The sequence below is a fragment of the Mirounga angustirostris genome, unplaced genomic scaffold (genome assembly GCF_029215605.1).
Source record: "Mirounga angustirostris isolate CCGP_5_RB_7025 unplaced genomic scaffold, mMirAng1.0.hap1 SCAF_14, whole genome shotgun sequence".
Classification (NCBI taxonomy): domain Eukaryota; kingdom Metazoa; phylum Chordata; class Mammalia; order Carnivora; family Phocidae; genus Mirounga; species Mirounga angustirostris.
The window spans coordinates 68,363,726-68,385,508 of NW_026991722.1; the positions used below are offsets into that span (position 1 = coordinate 68,363,726).

General features: G+C 51.2%; 1 protein-coding gene across 7 annotated transcripts in view; it reads left to right on the plus strand.

Annotated features, from left to right (window-relative positions):
* Positions 1-10,356: 10,356 nt before the first annotated feature.
* Positions 10,357-21,783, plus strand: part of STX2 (syntaxin 2) — a 30,509-nt gene continuing 19,082 nt past the window's right edge. For 2 of the 7 annotated variants that reach the window (XM_045887852.3, XM_045887857.3), the window contains exons 1-2: positions 10,357-10,515; positions 19,660-19,734. In XM_045887852.3, the coding sequence (XP_045743808.1) occupies positions 10,486-10,515; positions 19,660-19,734 (105 nt within the window). In that variant the 5' untranslated portion in view covers positions 10,357-10,485. Of the gene's footprint in view, positions 10,516-16,504; positions 16,736-16,757; positions 18,280-18,428; positions 18,747-19,659; positions 19,735-21,783 lie in introns of those variants that run through there. The other 5 variants (XM_064578190.1, XM_045887851.3, XM_045887854.3 and 2 more) reach the window with 5 other exon arrangements.

Genomic DNA, 21,783 nt, shown 5'->3' on the forward strand with positions numbered 1-21,783 from the left:
GATCTCAAAGGATAATGTTGAAAAAAAGAAGGAAGTTCAAGAAAGATATGATAATAGCTTTATACAGTCCACAGTATGTATAATTTTATATAGGGATGGTATAGGATAATACCATTTACGGACATTTTTATAAACACAAAGCCATATTAGTTCTTGAATGTATGTAGGCAAATTTTTTTTTAGTTGACTACAATGATATAGACTGAATCCGGATGCTGTTGTTTCGAGAGACCGTAGGAAGGGGTGTGATGGGGAGGGGCAGAACAGTCAAAGAAGGCTATCTGCAGGGTTCCCTTTCTTCTGTTAAAAGAAGGTAATTGAAGCAAATAGGGCAACATATTAACCACTGTATAACTCTAGGCGGTGAGAACACCAATGTTTCTACCTTTTGGCATTTTTGAAAATATTTCTTCCCACAAGAAAAGCCAAAGGGAAATATGTCAAACCAAGGGTATTCCTTGTTCTCACACTTAGCATTCTGAGCTGAGCTCCTGGTGGTTTGGTTTGTTCGTTAGTTGCAGATGTCATTCACTGGCCCTGTCCCAGAACTTCTGAAGATGATCATCTCAAAGAGCACAGAGAAAAAATGGGAAAACGTACCCTGGCTGGCATAGATAACGCGTTTCCCCGGTAAGACTGCCCGAGCTCTTCCAGTCACCGGTGGCTTTGCGGTGTAGAGGGGTACTTCCTTGTCTCTGCCACCCAGCATGGATTGCAAACCCGTGCTTGCCCTGTAGTTTCAAACGTTGCAGCCACATGCACGGAGAGGCAACAATTACAAAAATGTTGCAGCAACAGTACAAGGGATTCCAGCTACTGCCTCTCATTTCCTCAGACATCAGCATTTCCTCGTTTCCTTGGTCCTCCTCTCCTTCTCTGAGTATGTATCTCACCGTATATATGATTTTTAATATATATATAGGATTTTGTCCTCTGGGATGTTTGAGAGTAAGCAGCAAGCGGGATGCCCCTAGGTACGTATTTCTTGAAACCAAGGACATTCTGTTACATAACCACTGCTCACTTACCCACATCAGGAAATGATCCTGGCAGCAATCCCATGGTCTCATCTACAGACCGGAATGCCACGGGTCTCACTGCCGTCCTATAGCTGGTGCAGGATCCGTTCAGGATTACATGTTACCTTCAGCTGTTCAGTCTGTGAAGTCTCTTTTAAACCAGAACAGTAACTTCAACTTTCATGACCTTCACACTTCTGCAGCAGATTTTGTAGGCCAGGTCTTCTGTGGCTTTGTCTGATATTTCCTCTGGATGGGATTCAGGTTACACAGTTTGGGTTGGGATACCTTAGAAATGGTGATGTCCTTCTCGGTGCATCTTTTCAGGAGCACAAAGTGACCTTCGTAGAATATTTCAGACCCTCCTTGGGCCTGCTAACGTTGCAGGAGTTTGCCGGCTCGCTTACATACATGAAATCGGTGGCCGGCCAGGCCCTACGTGAGCTAAGTTGTGCCTCCTTTTCTACCCCATCTCCAGCTTCTTTCCCTGTAACTCTGCTGTAGCCACGCGAGCCTTTCTGAATCTCACCTCTGCCAAATTTGTCCCTGCCTGAGGGCCTTTGCACTGACTGGTCCCTCTGCCTAAAATGCTCTTCCTCCACATTCTTGCCTGACTGCCTCCTTCTCACCCCTCAGGTCACAGCTCAAATGTCACCTCCTCAGGAAAGCCCACCCTGACTGCACTCTCTAAAATGGTGTCACCACACCAGCCCATTTTCCATCTCAGCCTCCATTTGATTTTCTCCAAAGCACTTACCACTAACTGAAAATAGCTTGCTTAATAATTTACATGCTTACCTTTTTGTCTTTCTTTCTCTCACTAGAATAAAGAAAGCACGTTGCTTGGCATGATACTCAGGGTGTCTAGCACAGTGCTTGGCTCATATTGGGTGCTCGGTAAATATATGTTGAATCATTGAGTGAATTACTCTTCACCCCATCTGAATACAGAAAGAATAATCAGTAACAACATCATTATATGCTAGTAAAATAATGGTGGCTTACAAACACAAGCTTATTAGAATTTTAATATGCTATTTCATGTCAAAGACTAATCAATCATTAAACAAATAACATTTAGCAAATACAGGGCCAACCTTTCCCAATTGTGCAGTTTGCAAACCAATAAGGAAGGAATTCTTAAAGATTCCATTATCTATTTCATCAATCCAGCTGGATATCAGTAATTTGTCAAATGAAATATTTCCTTTACTGGACACTCAGTTTTCTACATAGGGAGCACACTGATGCCCAGATTACATGCTACTTCTTAGCATTAGCACAGAAATTACTTTCCCTGACTGTGAAATCAAGAGCCTAGTCATGTATTCATGGCAGACATCCATCCAATCTCTTCCATCCAAGGACCAGACAGTGCAGACGGTACACTTCGGTGGCCCGTGAACTCAGTCCAACCATCAGTGGTATTTGTCCTATCCTGGGGTGGATCACAACATGATTTGTATCTAAACTAGTTGCCTGTATTTTAAAATGTGCTGGTTTTTAAAGTGAGTTCACAAATTCCTTGAAACTTCTCTCTTGAAAAGGGTTGAGTCTACTTCTGGAGTATGGGTGGGGCTTAGTGACTTAGTGACTGTGGACAGGTTCCAGTGATGAGGAGATGAGCCGGCCTGTGAGGGAGCCGTCTGGAGAGTCATCTTCCAGTCCCAGTCCCGCCTCGCCAGCTGTGGCCCCCCATATGCATCTTACCTGCAGTTTCTGGGGACGGAGTGAAGCCGCTCCCGAATCCTGACTCACGGAAACCGTGTGAGATTTATTGTTTATTGTTATTTCAAACACTAACTTTTGACGTAATCTGCACTGTGATGAGTGACGGGTCTACAACACAAAAAACAAGGATAGTTCACGTAAAAATCCAGACATCTGGTTTCTGTTGAGCATCAAGATAGGCAGTCACTGGGCCTATTCTTAAGACGAGAGGCCGTGAGCCTCTTTCCTACATGGCCGCGAGCATCTGGATTAGCCACCTGCCTCCCAGGGATGGGTGAACACTGCATTTGGCCTCAGGCTCTGCCAATCCCTATTACGTCTCAGACCTGAAGCCTGTTGCTGGCCCTTGTCACCTGGTGCTCAGCCCACTCTACTCACTCACCTGCCTGAGCCCTGCAGGACCTGAGCTCACAACCTCTGGTTTCGTGAATCTAAGACACAGAGCTGAAAAAATACACTCATTCATTCATTCATTCATTCAGCGAATACTTAGCGAGCATCTATGGACCAGCCATTCCCTAAGGACTGGGGTAGTGAATGAAACAGACCCCAGAGGTCTTGGCCTCCTAGAGCTTTCATCCTAGAAAGAAGAAACAGGAAGTAGACTTGGTAAGGAAGTAACGTATATAGGTTATGGATGATTGCGAAGTGAAAAATAAAGCAGGTAAAGAAAATATGGAAGGGTGCCTGGGTGACTCAGTTGGTTAAGCGACTGCCTTCGGCTCAGATCATGATCCTGGAATCCCAGGATCGAGTCCTGCATTGGGCTCTCTGCTCACAGGGAGTCTGCTTCTCCCTCTCCCACTTCCCCCTCTCATGTGCTCTCTCTCTCTCTCTCATTCTCTCTCTTTCAAATAAATAAATAAAATCTTAAAAAAATATATGGAATGTCAGAGGAAGGGGAGAGTGACCAGCAGGACTTCCCTAAGATAGTGACATTTGAGCAAAGGCCTGTAGAAGGTGAGGGAAGAAACCACACAGATATTGGAGGACATAATTCTAGGGCCAGGGAATGGCCAGTGCAAAGGCCCTGAGGTAGAAGGCTGCCTGGAGCTGTCAGGGACAGCACGGAGGCACGTGGCTGGAGCAGAGGCTCAGAGGTGACACGGGACCCCCGTGCTGACCATGTTTCTGTGTGAACTCGGGGTCTCAGAATGAGCGCAAGGAGCCTCTTGTCTTAAGAACAACGGTTGCTTCTTTATAGCTAGAGGAACCTTCAAAACAGACCTTTGGCAGTCCACAGTAGGAGAGAATGCTCTTTGTGAAAGAATATCACTTTAGGGGAGTCTGGTCTAAGAGAGAGGATAAAAAAGGCCTTAAGAAAGCATAGGTATATAACAGAAGAAAACAGTTCTTAGCAGCTGACAGAGGTCTGGGGCCCTTCAGACCACTATAGATACCTACGTATCTGCATCTCTATCTAGGTATCACCCATCTAAAGTCCAGATGTTTATATTTACCTTCAGATGGAGAGATCTAGATCTAGTATCTATAGACCATGTGGCATAGGAGCAGCATCTCTGTCTATATAGATTCAGTACCTATATATGTAAGGATATATAGGTATTTACATATGGCTGTCTAGATATGCACCTTTTAAAGTATATATATGAAAAATTCCAGTATATATATTTTCCCAGTATATCTTTAAATGTATATATATTTAAATTTTCAGTATATATGTTTTTCAGGGTTTCAAAAATTGTGGCACATGTTAAATGCTGACTTTGAACAAACTGGCTCTTCTAAGACATGGAAATCGCCGATGCAACAGAACGGTGCTATTTATAAGATAATTACAGGGCGTACTGGGTTCTGGGGGCTGCCGCAACAAAATACCACAAACTGGGTGCCTTGAAAGCACAGAAACGGATTCTCTCACACTTCTGGAAGCCTGAAATCCAGGTGCTGACGGGGCCACGCTCTCTCTGAAGGCTCTAGGGGAGAGTTTGTTCTAGGCTTTTCTCCTTGCTTCTGATATTGCTGGCGATCCCTGGCCATCCTTGGCTTGTCGATGCACCAGCCTGCGGTCTACTGGGCTATCACATAGCTTCCTACGGTCTTCCCTCTGTGTGTCTGCATCCTAATCTCTTCTTTTTTAAAATTTTTTCTTAGATTATTTATTTACTTATTTGACAGAGAGAGAGCATGAGCAGGGGGAGCAGCAGAAGGAGAAGCCGACTCCTCTGCTGAGCAGGGAGCCTGGCGAGGGGCTCGAGCCCAGGACTCCAGGATCCTGACCCCAGCCAAAGGCAGTCGCCTAACCGACTGAGCCACCCAGGCACCCCGTGTCCTAATCTCTTCTGATGAGGGCACCATTTGTTTTGGATCAGGGCTCCTGCTAACGACCACATCCCTTCACTTGTTTATGTCTGTAAAGATCAGTCTCCAAATAAGGTCCCAGGTATGGGGATGAGGACTTGGGCGTATTTTTCTGGGGGACACAATTCAACCCTAATGCAGGGCTTATAAACATTTTGTAAAATCACAGTACGCTTTGGTAGACTGCTCAGAACTGGGGCACAAGCCTTGGGGTGTGCGATGTTTTCTCTGCTGGAGCCTGACAGCCTGTCTCAGGGCTGCCTGGGTGTATCACGTCACTCACAAGGAGGCTGGGGGAGCGGCGGGACTGTGTGTCTTCCCACATTGCTGGCTGACTCACGTAATAAGTAATCTTCCACCACTGATAGATACTGAGGTGTGTTTGAGCTTTTTTCCCACTAAAACCACGCGGCAGCTAATATCCTTCAACATATATATGTGTTTGCATCCTGGGGCTCTTACAGTTATTTTAGATTCCTCAAGAGGAATTGGTAGGTCAAAGGGACGTGTATCTCTATTTCTGTTTCCCCTAGACATTGGGAAAACAGTGTCACACTGTAGTTTTTGTTTGGTTTGGTTGGTTTTTTTTTTTAAAGATTTTATTTCTCAGTCATCTCTCCCGGCAATGTGGGGCTTGAACTCCAAGATCAAGAGTTGTTCGCTCCTCTGACCCAGCCCGCCAGGCGCCCCTGTCACACTGCAGTTTGAATCAGCGTTTCCTGATGATCAGGGATACGTGTATCTTTTCCTCCCCATGGGCTGACATTTCAGCTCGCAGGTCAAAAGGGACTGGCCTGAGAATAGTAGCCCTTCGAGTATTTCTTTCCCTTGGATGACATCAGTACCAAACAAAAGTCATGCGTCATGATCTATGAGGTGTTTCATCCTGTGTCCTTCCCATTTGCACAAAGGAATACATCAAATAGTTCTCTGGAAAACAAGCCAAGTGTAAGTGTCGTGGGCAGAATCCCCCCAGGGATGTCCATGCTCCAGCCCCAGCACCTGTGACTCAAAGTCCCCAAAAGGGACTTGGCAGAGGTGATCGGCACCACAGACCCCGAGAGGGGACACTGTCCGGGGAAGCCCAGTCTAATCACAGGAGTCCCACGAAGGGGAGAACTGGCGGTGGGCAGGCAAGATGTGGGCCGGCGGGAGAGGGGTGAGCGCCCCATGGAAGGAGGCAGAGCCACCAGCGGGGGCAAATGGTGCCCCCAGGAGCCCGGAAAGGGGACAAAACGGACCCTCTCCCAGAGCCTCCAGGAAAGGCCGAATCAAGCCCAGCAAGACACCTGGCCCCACAAACATAAGGTAATAAATGTGTTTTGTTTTGAGCCACTAAGCTAGAAGTCATTTGTTACAGCCTCAGGATGAGCACAATATGTGACATCATAAAGCTCTTTCCAGAGAATATATTCAGCCCCATCTTTAAGAGGGTAACCTATTCTTTTTTTATTTTTTTATTTTTTTAAAGATTTTATTTATTTGACAGAGAGAGAGAAGGAACACAAGCAGGGGGAGTGGGAGAGGGAGAAGCAGACCTCCCGCTGAGCGGGGAGCCCGATGCGGGGCTCGATCCCAGGACCCTGGGATCCTGACCTGAGCCGAAGGCAGACGCTTAACGTCTGAGCCGCCCAGGCGCCCCGTAACCTATTCTTTTTAACAAGATTTTATTTACTAATTATTTGAGAGAGAGAGAGAGATTGAGAGAACGAGTGGGGGGAGGGGCAGAGGGAGAAGCAGACTCCCCGCTGAGCAGGGAGCCTGATGAGACACTGGAGACTCATCCCAGGATCCCGGGATCATGACCCGAGCCGAAGGCAGACGCTTCACCGACCGAGCCACCCAGGCGTCCGAGGATAGTCTATTCTAAGTTTAGCATAATGACCAATGAAACAAGGCAACTGCATTTCCAAATACCTGAAAAGCTCATCCTGGTTTCCATTTATGCTGTGTATGCAGGATCTGGAGGAGACAGTGAATTCTTTGAGGTATAACCAGAACAAACACTCTATGGTCAATTGACAATCCTTCTTCAGGAATCTGACTTGGAATGGATTTTTAAAATTTCCCCTCGTATTTCATTAAGTCCAATAAAGATACATAAATTTAGAATCAAAGAATTTTAAAATAGACAGGAACCTTGCTGGGTTCAAATCCAGACTCTTCGGCCTGAAGTTAGGTATCCTGTACTTTGCCATACTGGCCCACCACAGTAATGAAGTTTACAATGTGTACGTGTACTAAGCAAATTCTGTGGCATAATTTTTTTATTCACTTAACAAATATTTATTTAACACCTCTTATGTGCTGGGCCCCATTCTCAGTGTTGGTGATAATTAGGGAGTAGTGGACAAAAATCCCTGACCTCAGTGGAGCGGACATTCCAGAGAAAATAGATAAATAATAAACAGCAAACAAAATACATACATACATGATGTAGCTCATCAGCTCATCAGAGGGCTGTAGGTGTCATGGGCGGGGGGAAGAGGGGGTCAGGGAGCTTGGAGTATGAGGTAGGGGGTACAATTTTTAACAGGGTCATTGCAAAGGCATCATTGGATCAAAGTCTTGAAGGAAGTGAGGGACAAGCTCCACAGATCTCTGGGGAGAGAGCATTCAGACAGGAACAGCCAGTGCAAAGGCCCTGAGGTGGAATGGGGCTGGCTGGGAGTAAGTGGAGGGAAGGGCACTGGAAAATGAGACCCTGGAGGTATTGGGGATGGTCAGATGGTGCAGGGCCTCCCAGGCCACTGTGAGGACTCTGGCTTCTACTCCAAGTGAGTCAATAATTTATATGTAACAATTATAAACTGTCCCATGAATTTGCGCAGCCTGTTACCCATGTATTGTATGTAAGACTGTTGACTTAAACTTCAGTGTACTGAAGAATCAAACATGCTGCAAGCTACCGTTTCTAACGGAGGAGTGAGTCACGGAAAATAAAACCAGCGGTCTAGAGGAAATTTCTAGGCTACACAGAAGAAAGTTGGAGACAATGTGCTCGGCTGTATTATATTGCCCTTACTGTGAGTTTGTGGCCTCTAGGGTTCCTACCTTGATTTCAGGAGGCGCTGAGTTCTGTTCTAGCTCTACGAAGGCACCTCTCACTCCCTGGGGACTAAGTGGATGATGGATTCACTCACATCCGGTCAGCCAGAGACATATGGGTGGGGAGGAAGGATACCAAGATCAGCAGTCAGCAAAGTTGTCCTACTCATTCTTTCATTCATTACTTGTAACATTCCTTGAAAAGGGCCACATGATACAGCATAGATGCCCTATCCAACAGGGGCTAAATTCCTGATTTTAGTAAACGACTGTATTAGCTTTCTACTGTTGCCAGGACAAATTATAAAAAATTTAGCAGCTTTAGGGCGCCTGGGTGGCTCAGTTGGTTAGGCGACTGCTTTCGGCTCGGGTCATGATCCTGGAGTCCCTGGATTGAGTCCCACATCGGGCTCCCTGCTCGGCGGGGGGTCTGCTTCTCCCTCTGACCCTCCCCCCTCTCATGTGCTCTCTCTCTCATTCTCTCTCTCAAATAAATAAAATCTTTAAAAAAAAATTTAGCAGCTTTAAACAATAGGTATTTATTGGCTTGCAGTTCTGGGGGTCAGAGGTCTGGGTTGGGTTCTCTGCTTTGGGGTTCAGAAGGCTGAAATCAAAGTGTCAGTGGTCGGCTGTCACTGGGAGGCACCGGGAAGAATCTGCTCCCAAGCTCAAGCAGGGTGTTGGCAGAGCACAGATCCTTGTGGCTCAAGACTGAAGTCCCCATCTGCTTGCTGGCGGTCAGGTGGCAGTTGGCGTCCACCTGCTTAGCTCCTAGAAGTCTGTCTTCAGTCCTTGCACATGGACCCTGCCTTTCAGAGCCAGTGATGGGGCACTGACTCCTTCCCACGGTTGGGGTCCCTCTGTCGTCCCCTCTGCCACATCTCCTCCCCCTGCTGGAGAAAAGCCCTCTGCTTGTGAGGGGTCAGGCGGTTCAACTGGGCCCACCCCCATAGTCCGGGAAAGTCCATCACCTGTCACCATGAGGGGCAATGGCCACACTGCACGAGTATGTATGTGACAGGGACAACAGTGACAAAGTGCGTGTTAGGACCCACACTTCATTCTCTCCCTGGCTGGGGAAGAAAGCTCCGGTGACAATTCAACGTCATCCAGTTGCTGCCCGCGCTATGTGTTCGGGAATAACTGAGGCGGGGGGGGGGGGGGGGGGGGGAGGAGACGCCCTCCAGGGCGGGCGGGCACGCACTGCAGAGAGCGCTTAGCCAGCCCCCTCCCGTGCCTGAGAGAGCAGAGCTGGCCCACCTGCAGCACCCAGCAGGAGGGGGACCCGGAGGCTCTGGGACCTGCAGGGCGTGAGACGTGGAGCATGGGAAACTACACAAAGAGGATTTTAAAAGTGATGCTGTGGTCATCCTTTCATGTTCTTCGGGATGCCGTGATCAGGACTGACCGTGGGTCTGCCCGTGGCCGGGGCACCGCGCACGCTGCCCGCTCGGATGCCATACTCAGGCTCCAGGGGCACTCGTGGCTGACATCAGCAGGTTTCCAGGGAGGAAGTGCGTTCCAGAAGGGCCTCCGTCAGGGCCATTCGGTGCCCTGGTCTGTGCGCATCACCGCCCCACGCAGCCCGAAGTGGGGTTCCACTCGTCCTGGAGGAGAGCCCCTCCGCGGTGCGTGTGTCCAAAGCTGCACGCAGCCGTTTCCACAGCCTGGCGGAAATGCTCACTAAATGTTCACGATCTTTAAAAACAAATGAGCGCGGAAGAACAAAAACCAAGCAAATCAAGAAGGGACAAAAGGCACATCTGGTTGACCAACTCCGCCGGCCCCCAGGCCCCTGCCCCGCCCGGCCCGCAGGCCCCCGCAGGCCCCCTGCCCGGCCGACCCCCGCAGGCTCCCGCCCGGCCCGCAGGCCCCCGCAGGCCCCCCTGCCCCGCCCGGCCCCCGCGGCCCCAGCGCTTCCTCCTCTCTCAGGCCCGGACCTCCCCCCAGGCCCCGCCCCTCCCCGCCGAGCCCCGCCCCTCCCCACCCCGCAGGCCCCGCCTTCCCCCGCCGAGCCCCGCCCCCTCCGCACCCCGCAGGCCCCGCCTTCCCTCCAGGCCCCGCCCCCTCCCCACCCCGCAGGCCCCGCCTTCCCCCAGGCCCCGCCCCTCGCGGCCGGCCCCGCCCCTCCGGCCGCGGCCCGACCGCGAGAGCGCCCGCAGGCTGCGGGGGCCGGGGCGCGGCGCGGCCGGGCATGCGCAGAGCGCGCCGGCGCGGTTGCCGTGGCAGCGCCGGCGGGGGGGAGGGCGCGGCGCGGAGCCGGCGGCTGGCGGGCTGGGGCGGCGCGGCCCCGGAGCGTCCGCGGCGGCCGGAGGCGGCGTCGGGCAGGCCTGAGCGGCGGGGCGCGGCGCCCGGGCCCCCGGGGATGCGGGACCGGCTGCCGGACCTGAGGGCGGTGAGCGGCGGGCAGGCGGCGGATAGCGGTCCGGGCCGGGCGCGGGGGCGCGGGGGCGCGGGGGCCGCTGTCTCCGCCGGGCCCTGGACGCTCCCGCAGCGGAGGGGCCGGAGCGCTTGTTCCTCGCGGGCGGATGGGGAAACCGAGTCAGCGGGAGCGCGGCGTGCCGGGCCGCGAAGCCCCTCGTCGGGGCCGCGCGCTGCTGGCCGGGCCGAAGCGCCCCGTGGCATCGCCCCGCCCGGTCGTCGGCGCCGCGCTGCGGACACGCCGGCCCCGGCGGGCTGCGCTGTGGTCGGGCCCCCCGGGGGCGCGGCCGCGCCCGCGGGAGGCGCCCGGTGGCCCGGGCCGCCGGGGCGGAGGGCAGGGCGGCCGCCGAGCCGTGGGCGCGTCTGCCCCGCGACCCTTCGCTGAGCGGGAGGGGAGCTCCGTCCGAACCGCGCGAGCTCTGGTGCGCCGCGCGGGGGCCGGGGTGTTGGCAGCATGAGGGAGAGTTGAGCTCTTCGAGGCCCGCAGCTGCTTGCGGCCTTTTCCTCTAGGAAGGCAGGTAGTCGGTGCTGCGGTCCTGTGACCCGCGGCGCGGGGAGAGCCGGGCCGCCTCGGAGCATCCGTTGCAGGCGGTGCTGGCTGAGCTTGCCTCCGGTGCTTGCAGAGCGCACCTGGTTACAGGCCGTGCTTGGGGAAGTGGAGGGAACGGGCCCTTTAGTCACTACTGATGTTCTGCTTCCGACGGCGAGGGAGGCTCTCCCTTGGGATCATAGCAGTTGTGCTTTGCAGACTCACTCCGAGAGCCTTTCTTTCTCCACAGTGGTTTTTTCCTTTCCTCTTCGTTAATGGCCGAATATTCTGATCTCTGCAGTTGAGTGTCATGTTAAACGGAGCGAATCTCACCCCGTAGAATGTCTAAATGTCTTTCTGTGCCACGAGGAGCTCAAATATTTGTTGGGCGAAGAAATGCTGAATGCATCTGAACAGGGGAACTGTAACTTAGCAAACAAAAGACCTCCGAGTAGATGCAATATTGGGGAATAGTAAGAGATCTGTCAGTGGACTACATAAGCTGCTTTTCTTGGCTTGATTAGCAAAAAATAAATCGGGCAGTTATTTACTACTGTTGAAGCTCATGTATACTCCAGCTCTCTCTGCTGCAGCATGAAGGACGCGTGACCTGTCTTGATCTAGAATTTCAGAGCTAGAAGTGGCCTTCGCAAGTCCAGTACCATCCTGCTCTAGATAAAGACACTGAGCAATTGTAGAGCAGACTGCTGGGAGTTTCTACTGGTGGGGCTGTCTAATCTTGGGCAAATTATTTTTAAAACTCTCAAAACCTTAATTTTCCTGTACATAAATTGGGGATAATAATATCTGTCTTGCTTACTCATAGAGGGAATTGTGAAACATGAAATTATCACCTGTGTGTGACACTCTGGGAGGAGGTGGGAGAAAATGCCATGTAATTATAAGTGCTATTAATATTTATTAGCTTTTTAATGCTTGCAGGAAGTTATAAAAAGCAGTCTTCTATCTAGTGTAAAATATTAATTTAAAATTGAATTTGACATATTTAAAGCTTAATAACTTAATATTTAAAAGCTCATCTGAAAATTATTCGATATGAAAGTCAAACTTTTATTTTTCCTTAAGGAAGTGTATCCTTTCCAAGTAGTTCTTGGAGTAGTTGAATATATCTATTCATGACAATGTTTCTAAGCTGCTGTTTTTTTTCCTAGGTGAATTCTAATTTGGTAGTTAACATGCCTCATCAACAACATCCAGCCTGGCAAAACAGTTGTTTTTGGAGACCTCCAAAAAGTTTCCTTTATTAGCTGTTAGTGCTTTCTCCTGAGAAGAAGATTATCACTGATAGGGTACCCCTTGGAAAAGACCTAAATATTAGTGTGTACAATTTGTCAGATTCAGATTTAGCTGCTTCTAACCAATGATTCTCTCTTTTTAAAAAAGATTTTATTTATTTATTTGACAGAGAGAGACAGCAAGAGAGGGAACACAAGCAGGGGGAGTGGGAGGGGGAGAAGCAGGCTTCCCGCGGAGCGGGGAGCCCGATGTGGGACTCGATCCCAGGACCCTGGGATCATGACCTGAGCCGAAGGCAGACGCTCAACGACTGAGCCACCCAGGCGTCCCACCAGTGATTCTCTTTTTGAGCAGCCAATTTATTTGGGTGCAGAAAGTTTAAGTGACTTGTTCAAGATCTCCTAGACACTGAACCCAGAAAGATGTTTCTGATTTACAGGAAGTAGAAGAACCACCTGTCCAACAGACACATGATGCCAGGTTTCTAGGAGGTGGTGTGCGGGATGCGGAGAAACATAGATCTGACGTGGGTGCACGTGTGGAGGCAAATGGCCAGGGCGGGAAGGAGGGAGGGAAGGTGGAAACCGTCTTAGGACGAAAGTAAATACAAGATGAATACCTATTCTACGAGAGACAGGGACTCCAGATGTGTTATGATTGCCTTTTTAAAAAAAGTTTGTGTATGCAAATGGACGTATTTATTATGGTTAAGAGTAGAGAAACTACGATTTCAACTGTGGGTATTGTTTACAGGATAATAAACAAATACATGGTCCTTCCGTGCCTTCATTAGTAGACCTAAGGGAAATGAGAAAATTAGTATTTTTAATCCCTGGATTCAAGATGATGAATTGCAAATGCAGTTTTTTAAAGGGTAGGAAAAATTGCCCAGATATTTTAAAAGTTATTTTTTGACAGCTAAGCCTGCACATGTTATAAAGATTCAGATTCCCATTTATAAAATAAAACATTTTCTAAATACTTCACTGAAACTTAAAATGTAAGAATTATATAGTATATTTATAATTTCCTATATGCGTATGTTTATAACTTAAAATTTTATGGTTTATTTAGTCCCGCCAACTTTTTATATTTTGTTTGTCATTGTAGAAACAGTTCCCCCAGTTGGAATCTATGGGTTCTCTTTCTTAACTATCATAAATACGTTCATATGTATCCATGGTGTGTCTCTTTTTAAGACAACAAAACTTGGACATTTCCACAGATTAATTCTTGTTTTTAACCTCAAGTCTGTTGTGAATTTAAGGAATAGAGAACCTATGAGAACCAGTTCATGAAAAGCCAATTCATAAAAGGGTTTCCTCTTTGGTGCACTCCTTTCCCGGGCCGCCTTGGTCCTGTCATCGGGGGCTGTCTGCTGTTTCCGAGGCGGCCTCCCTCTTCGGCGCCTTTGTGTGTCCTGCTCCCCGCGGCCCGCTTCCCTGCCTGCCTCGTGCCCTTGTGGTCTCGGCGCATGCAGGCATCACCCCTGGGAAGTCTTCCTGCCCTGCTCTCCTCTTAGGTCCCCAGAGATGGCCGTCTTCCTGTCTCTGAGCACCGACGCCATCCCGTTTTCTTCCAGACTCTTCACCCTTTCCAGGGCCGACTTGTGCGGCCAGTTGTGCTCAGAACCTGCCAGGTGTTGACTGAATTGGTGTGTTTCTGTTTCAAGATCCCACGGTGAGGAAAATGGAGATGACAGTGGAATGTGTTGTCCTCAGGATTCTTTGGGTCACAAGGGACAGAAACCCCTTAGCTGCAACAGAGAAGGGAGGAGATTTATTTTTAATTTTTTTTAATTTTTTATTTTTTTAGATTTTATTTATTTGAGAGAGAGAGAGACAGAGATAGTGAGAGAGAGAACACAAGTGGGGAGGAGAGGGAGAAGCAGGCTCCCCACAGAGCAGGGAGCCCGATGCGGGACTCGATCCCAGGACCCTGGGATCATGACCTGAGCTGAAGGCAGACGCTTAACCGACTGAGCCACCCAGGCGCCCGGGAAGAGATTTATTCAAAGTTAGACCGGTGCCTCAGAATTGGAGGGCAGAATGTGCCGCCTGATCTGCTGCGGAGTGGAACCAGGGACCAGCGAGTAATGCCTCCGCCCAGCTCACACCTGCTTTGTCTCAGCCCTGTGTGCATCTCTGCTTCTTGTCCTCTGTCCTCTCCACCCTCTCCTCGGTCTCCTCCCCCTTCTCTTCAGCTCCGTCACAGCCCTGATGCAGGAGCTGTGAGAAGGCAGGTGGTGTGCTTGCTGCCGGGACACTTAGGCAGGAATGAGCTAAGTACATTCCTGCTCTGCGGGAAATAAAGCAAGGTGGTACGTGGCTGTGGGTGGGCTACTTGGGGCCTGAAGGAGAAGAAGCCAGCGGGGGGCAGGTCAGGGCAGCTGTGCCCCAGCAGAAGGCAGCAAGCCCTGGGGCTCCTAGGTGGGGACAAGCTGGTGTGAAGGACAGAAGGAGGACTAGTTTGTCAGTGAGCGAAAGGGAGAGAGAAGGAGAAACCTTTAAACACATCACGGGGAGAAAGAGTCAAATTGCAGAAGCATCTGTGCAGTATGATTCTGTTGATGTAAAGTCTAAGTACCTGTAAAAGGTATTTGTGTGATATTAACAGTGGAGACAAGTGTTCAGTGAAAATACAAAAATGTGAAACGTGAAGTTGGGGCGTAAAGCATAATAATATAAAAATAGGAAGAAGGCGCATTATGTATAAATGCCAGGAGACAGCTATGTAGAGGAGACAACCTATATTCAGTTACAGGCACTTTTTACTTAAGTGATTTAAGTTAATGTTTTCTAGCAGCAAAGGTACAACAGCTGTATATATTTAAAAAAAAATGTAATTTATGTGCCCACAGTTACTATCTGTGCAAGGCCCTCGTGTCTCTGCACGTGGAGGAAGAAGCCAGTGTTTTATCCAAGTTTGGATTCTACTAACTTGTGATAATTCAGCTTCTGTTGAAATCTAAACAGTGAGCATTCCAGGGACGAATTATTCGTGTCTGTGAATCAGTCCCCAAGCATGGACGCTGCTCAATGTCTGCTCCAGACAACAGTGGTCACACACGGAGAATTTCATTTTTTATATGCTACTTTGAAGGAGGCCTCTTTTAAAATTTAACAGAAACGGAATGTTGATGTTTGAATGTTTATCTTGCACTTTGACACTTTGGAAATCAAACACGTCACATTGGAGAGTGTTCCCACTGCTTTTAGAAAATGCTTTGCCATGAGTCGTTTTGTTATTCACAGTAAAGCCACGGTCAGGCCTCGGTCAGGGCTCGGTCAGGGCTCGGACTCCACTGTCCCAGCGGGAGGGACTGAAGGAGGTGCTCCCGAGTAGCAGTGTTCTGTCTGCCATCTCTCGGTTTCCCTTTCTGAGGAATGGAGAACCTAAGACAGTGATGGAGCCTATCTCCAGTTACCTGATAATTTTGAGAATTCCCGTTAGAAATAAGAAGTAGAGGCAGAGGTTGTAAAATAAGGATAAAGACGGGAGACAGTAGAGAAAATGCATTCCGAGTCCTCTAGCTCTTTGCTGGCTGCGGGCAGAGGGCAGTCTGTCACCTGCAGGGCTGGCTGGAGATGAGCGCCACGCGGGTCAGAGGGCGGAGGCCGCATCGGGCTTCCTCGGTCTGGTGTGCTGGTGGCCACCGCACGTGGGGTATGGTCAGTGAAAGTGTGGCAGTGACATGATGTGCCCCCCTGGGGGCGCGAGGTCGGGGACCATCGCCCTGAGCACTGCGGTGGGCCGTGGGGTGTCCCCTGAAGTGGCAGCCGGAGTTGTCTGCTGCATGGGGCCACGAGCGGGCATCTCCTGTGTGGGATTTGCCTGGGGTGACCTAGTGCGGTGGGGGTGGGGGCGCAGGTGAAGCAGGACCAGCTGCGGGGAGATGGTGGTTGAACCACGCGATGGACGCATCCAGGGCTCATTGTAGTAGTCCTGCTTGTGTGGCTTTGCGGTGTTCCACAGAAAGCGAACCAAAGCTGCCGTGTGTGAGCCTACAGTTACTTTCAGAACAGTGCGACGTGAGCGGCCCTGTGAGAGTCCGGTGGGGCAGGTGCTCTGGGCCGCAGGGAGAACCGCCGCACTAACTCCTAAATCAAGTTCACGTCTGTTCACGGGAATCCGGCCACGTAGGTGATGCTGTTTCATTCTGTTGTTCTGACTCGAGCTGGACATGACATAACCGTTTCCTTCTGAGACCCCACGGCGGAGAAAGGAAGACGAATACCCACCGGGAAGGAGAGTGATACAGGGCCCAGTTAGGATGAGTGGGGTATGGCATACACTCTGGAAGGCGAAGGGTGAGGCTGCTGCCGGGAGTCGGGCCGAAGGCCTGGTAGCTGGGCTCTGTCTGCAGTGGAGGACCTGTGGGGAAGCTCCTTCCTCTGAGGCGTGGATGGTGAGTATTTAAGAGCAAGGGCGTTAGGAGTCAAATTGACAAGGGCAGCCCCTCTGTCCTCAGCGCCTCGGCCTCTTCCTGGCAACATGGGGATAGTAGACTTAATGGGACCATTGGCTGAGTGTTGGAGCTGGAGGTGAAGGGCAGCCCTTTGTGCTCAGAGTCAGCGTGGGGGAATTGTTGATGGTGAGCTTCGTAAAGTCCAGCAGACCTGGATTCACGTCCTGGCCCGGCACCGCTGTGCTCTGAGCACTTGAGCACGTCCCTTCGCCATGTGGTTTGTGTTCCAGTGCGTGACGTGGCCACGCGGACGGGGCCGGGGGTGGTGGTTGGTGAGGGTGCTTCCCGCAGTCCTGGCTCTCCGTAGCCGTCAGCAGCGCTCTGTTCCCTCGAGGGTCGTGGCTTCCCTTGGTGTCTTTCTGCAGCTTGCTTGCCGATGGCCGGGTTAGGTGCGGCTTTGCTCACGCCTGAGACTAGAACGATTGGATGAAAGCCCTTGTCCGTTGACACAGCCCTGTGACAGAGAGACCCCTTTGGTCACACAGGTGGACGGAAGTGCTTACAGCCCGTCTCTGAAGGGGGTGGGGCCAGGGGAGCCCGTGTTTCGCAGACCGGAGGCAGAAACTTGGAGGTTCAGGCGCTGCCGGGAAGCAGACTGGAACCCACATCTGGACGACACTGTTTTCCTGCTGACAGTAATGGGAAAACCGTCTTGATCAGCGAGGGAGGCCAGTGCAGGGCAGGCAGGCCTGACTTGCTGCGTCAGTGTCCTCGGGCTGTCGGAACAAAGTAGCACAAACCGGGGGCTAACACATGGCAGGGGGTTCTCCCAGCTCTGGAGGCCAGAGGTCTGAGAGGGAGGCGTGGCAGGCCCGTGCTCCCTCGGCACGGAGGGGGGCTCCTCCCTTGCCCTTGCAGCTTCCGGTGGGGCTGGCCGTCCTTGGGGGCATCCTCGTGGCCCTCTTCCCCTGGGTGGCTGTCTTCTCTTGCGAGGACAGGGGTCATGTTGGGTGAAGGACCCTGCTCCAGCATGACCTCATCGTAACCCGCACAAACCCTTGTTCCCACCGTGGTCCACATGCTGAGGCCTGGGGTTAGGCCCTCCGCGTCTGCTTTCTAGGGACACAGTTCAACTCATAATACTTGTCCTGTTAACACAGACAAACCAAACATTGTCAGCACGCATTCCAGGCGCCTTTCTCAACAACTGGTGTTATGTGAGAGCAAGGTGGTGGCTCAGTGTAACTCAGGACACTACCGGGAAGCCCCCACCCTGGGGAGTCGGCCAAGGGAATAAATAGGGTTAACGGAGTGTGTGGCCACGCCTGAGAGGAGCCAGCGGGCCCCTCCCCAGCCCAGCGAGCGAGCTCGCCAGCAAGAGGGAGAGTGCAGGCCCATGCCATGGGGTGCTCCTGCCTCCCCCTTGCCGACTGCCCCGCTGGTCCGCCCTGCTCGTCTCTGCGTGCACCGTGTCACCCTGCGGCCCTGTGACCCTGCGACCCTGCGATTAGGGCTTCCTCACATTCTACAAACCACTCCTCTAAGTGAGTGCTTCCTCTCTATCTCAGAGAAACCTCTCTTTTCCCTTTGCCTCCGCTAACTGACGTGGCTTCTTTTGGCCCAGAAGAGGCCCCAGGCTGAGAGGTGACATCTAGAGATCTCCTCAGCGTGGTAAGACATTACTGTTGACTCTTAGGCCGAATCTTGCTTTCACGAGGGCCCTGGACGGTGCAGAGGGAAGTCTTCCTATGCTTTCCTAAACATTTACTAACTTTGCAGATTTTTCTTAGCTAAATTTTAGTAGAATTTTGTCTCCCAAGTTATTCGTAGGCTGTAGATCAGTAAAGCTACAGTCCAGACTTGGAATGGGTGAAGACTTCCATTGTGCCAAGGTTCTGAGAATTCCTGAAACCCACGGCCACCTCAGCTTGCCCAGGGTTGGCAGTGCGCGGGCTCATCCAGCGTGTCCTCACGGAGGTGGTTCAAAGCCGTTCCCTCCGCGGTCTTTCTGGCAGGTTTCCTTTCCTTTTCTCTTAGTCCCGCCCTCCCCGCTAGGGGATGCTGCATACAGGCCTTTGACGCGGGCGCTGAGCTCAGGGAGCGGCCCCCGGGCTGGGCGGGCGGGGCTCTGTGCTGAGCCCAGCGGATGCCGCCTTCCCAGGGCCGGCTCCCACCCATACAGAGTCTGCCTCCCCGGAATGTGGCTCTTTACGCGGGGTCGCGGGACCAGCAGCCGCACCAGACTGTGTTAGAATGTCCTAGTGTTCGGAATGCCCCACCCTGACCTGCTGAGTCAGAGACCCAGCCTTCCCATGATTCTCATGCAACTCAAGTCTGAGAACTGCCCTAGAATAGTCTTTGATGGGATTTAAATGTTCGGAGCCTGACTGCTGGTGTAGCGTCTCTGTGGCTCTTTCCGTGGTCAGGACAGTTGCTTTCCTTCTTCCTACTGACTGTTGCCTTATTAAAGTGCTTGTTGATTATTTGTGGGGCCCCTGGGAGTTACTCACTTAGGGAAGAATGAGGAGCACCAGCTACTACATGTGCAAGTTCCTTGAAAATTGTGTGTTTAGCAAAGTTAGCCAGTGGTGTCAGTGTTTTTTAATCTTTATAGAAAATATGCAGTATGAGGGTTTCACTTCTTGAGGATAAACTTGCTGTGTCCTGTTGACCTTCACGGTCACTGAGTTCTGGGAAGTCCCGCCATTGTTTCCAGGAGGTGGCCGTGCTGCCCCCAGGGCTGTCCGCTGCTTCCGTCCTGCCCCACCTGCGCCCGGGGTCCTCAGTGGGCAGGGCTGGTCCTCACCGACAGTGCGGGCTTGTCACAGCCCTGCGCTCTAGCCACTTGCTTCTCTCTTTCACCGTTCGTACCTGTGTGAACATTCCTAAAATCTGAATTTTCCTTTTTATATTTTCCATTTTAGTGTAGAAAAAATGATGATGGGGACACAAGTGTTGTTGTTGAGAAGGACCATTTCATGGATGATTTCTTCCATCAGGTAAGAGCCATTCGATGAAGCCCAGCAGACTTTCTTCTTTAAACACAGTGTAACTGCGTGTGTGTTATATTTGGAAAATACTAAAAGTAATATTTTAAAAAGTCGTTTTTGATGACCTAAGTTCTCTAGAATGTTTCGTGCCCTGAACATATCTGGTAGCACTGAGCCATTCTTCATGGAAATAGGCTTGGGGAGGGGTTGGTGGGAGTGGTGGTTTGGAGTCCTGAACCCCTGTCCTCCCCAAGGAGGAGCCTTACGCTCCCGGCTTGGGTGGGGCTTGGCGAGGCACTCCTGGCGGTGATGCGGAGCTGGGGCCGGGTGATAGCGCGGAGGAGGAGGGCTGCCTCCGGGCGACCGGCCAGCCCTGTGGTGGGTCTGGGTCTCACAGGTCCTTGCCCAGCACCGGTGGCGTTCTCCAGACTGAGGGCCGCCTGGTCCTTTGGAGAGTGGCGCAGATCTGGTTCTTGGTTTCTGGGGGCCACGCGCCGACCCGTGTTGGCCGTGGAGCCCTGGAGGCACGAGGGTGGTGCCCGTGCTTGGGGGCGGGGGGTGCTGGGGGTGCTGGGGGCAGCAGAGTCCAACTGGAGTTCAGGTTTTCACTTGTTAAATAGTTGTTTCCTTTCACAGTTAAGCTTTGTGGAATGACTTCTTAGACAAATAGACAATGATGTTGTTAATACAAACTTGTCTTTAGAGTATGGCATTCAGATCTTAAATATCACTTAGAACATCGTAAAAGATAGGATTTTGCACCTGGCCAGTGCCCTACCGGGTGGCCAGGGAACGTCCCCTTTGTGAAGATGATTTGTAAGGGACAGAAAGAGACCCTGCGCCGTGTCCCTCCTAGCTATCGGTGGGAGTGGGCACCACGCTGATCGCGGGCTGCTGGGAGCGTGACAGCCCCCTTTCCTTTCTGGGCCGCACTGGGGCCGCTGCCAGAGAGACTGCAGACCTCTGCGGGGGGCCAAACCGTGTCTTTTCTACTTGGTGACCGTTGTGTACCACGGAGTTTACTGCAGAAACAGCACTTTCAGGACGGCTGGTGGAGCCGCCGGCCTGTGCACGGAACCCAGAGTATCCTGCGTGTGTTTATGCCTTCATGATGAACTAGCAAACATTTAAAAGAATCAGCTTTTATTTTGTGCATTGTTTTTACATGGTTAGTAATAATATTAAAGTCCTACAGAAATTGCGTGTGGATGGAAATCACCTCCAGGCCCAGCAACACGGCCATTCGCCCTTCTAGGAAACCAGAATTCTGTGTTACCCTCTCCTTCACACTTGGTTTTCCAAATGTGCCTTGGAGCTGAGACCGGGGGCCTCTGGGCGGCCAAGACCCCTTCAAGGAGTCCACGTGGTCAGGACCATTTTCATAGTGATACGAAGTTGTCTTTTCCTCCATTCTCTCACGAGTATGTGTGAGGACTGAGTCTCTCCTTGCTACTGTTAAAAAGAAGCACAACCCGAGTGGCTTCCCCTGATGGGCATTCACCATCGTGCGGTTCCAGCCAGACCTGAAATGAGCCTGCTGGCGGGGCTGGCTCCTTTCGGAGGCTCCAGGGAAGAAGACTCCGGCGCGTTGGCTCTGTAAGTGCATCGCTCCAGCTCTGCCGATGTTACCACGCGCCCATCTTCTACATTTAATCCTCTCGCCTCCTTTTTATAAGGACTCTTGTGGTTGCTTTGGGGCAACTCAGACAATCCAGGATAATTTCCCATCTTTAGACTCCTAACCCCATCTGCAAAGTCCCTTTCGGCCCTGTAAGGGAACACTCGCAGGTTTGGGATGTGGACTTCTGCCACAACATGGAATGATCTTATAATTACTATTTTGAAATGAATCAGTAAACATTTAAGCTATTTTTCCAGTGTGGTAATTATGGATACGTGGATCCATTTGGGCAAATCTCGCTGGTGAGTAACTTACATTTTGAAACAAGTGTTGAGTAGTTTAGATTATGAAAGATAGAAACAATGACTGGCGGCCTGGCCCCATCGGCCACAGACGCCTCCCCACATGGAGGGTTACTGCCGGGGTAGCCTCGTCTA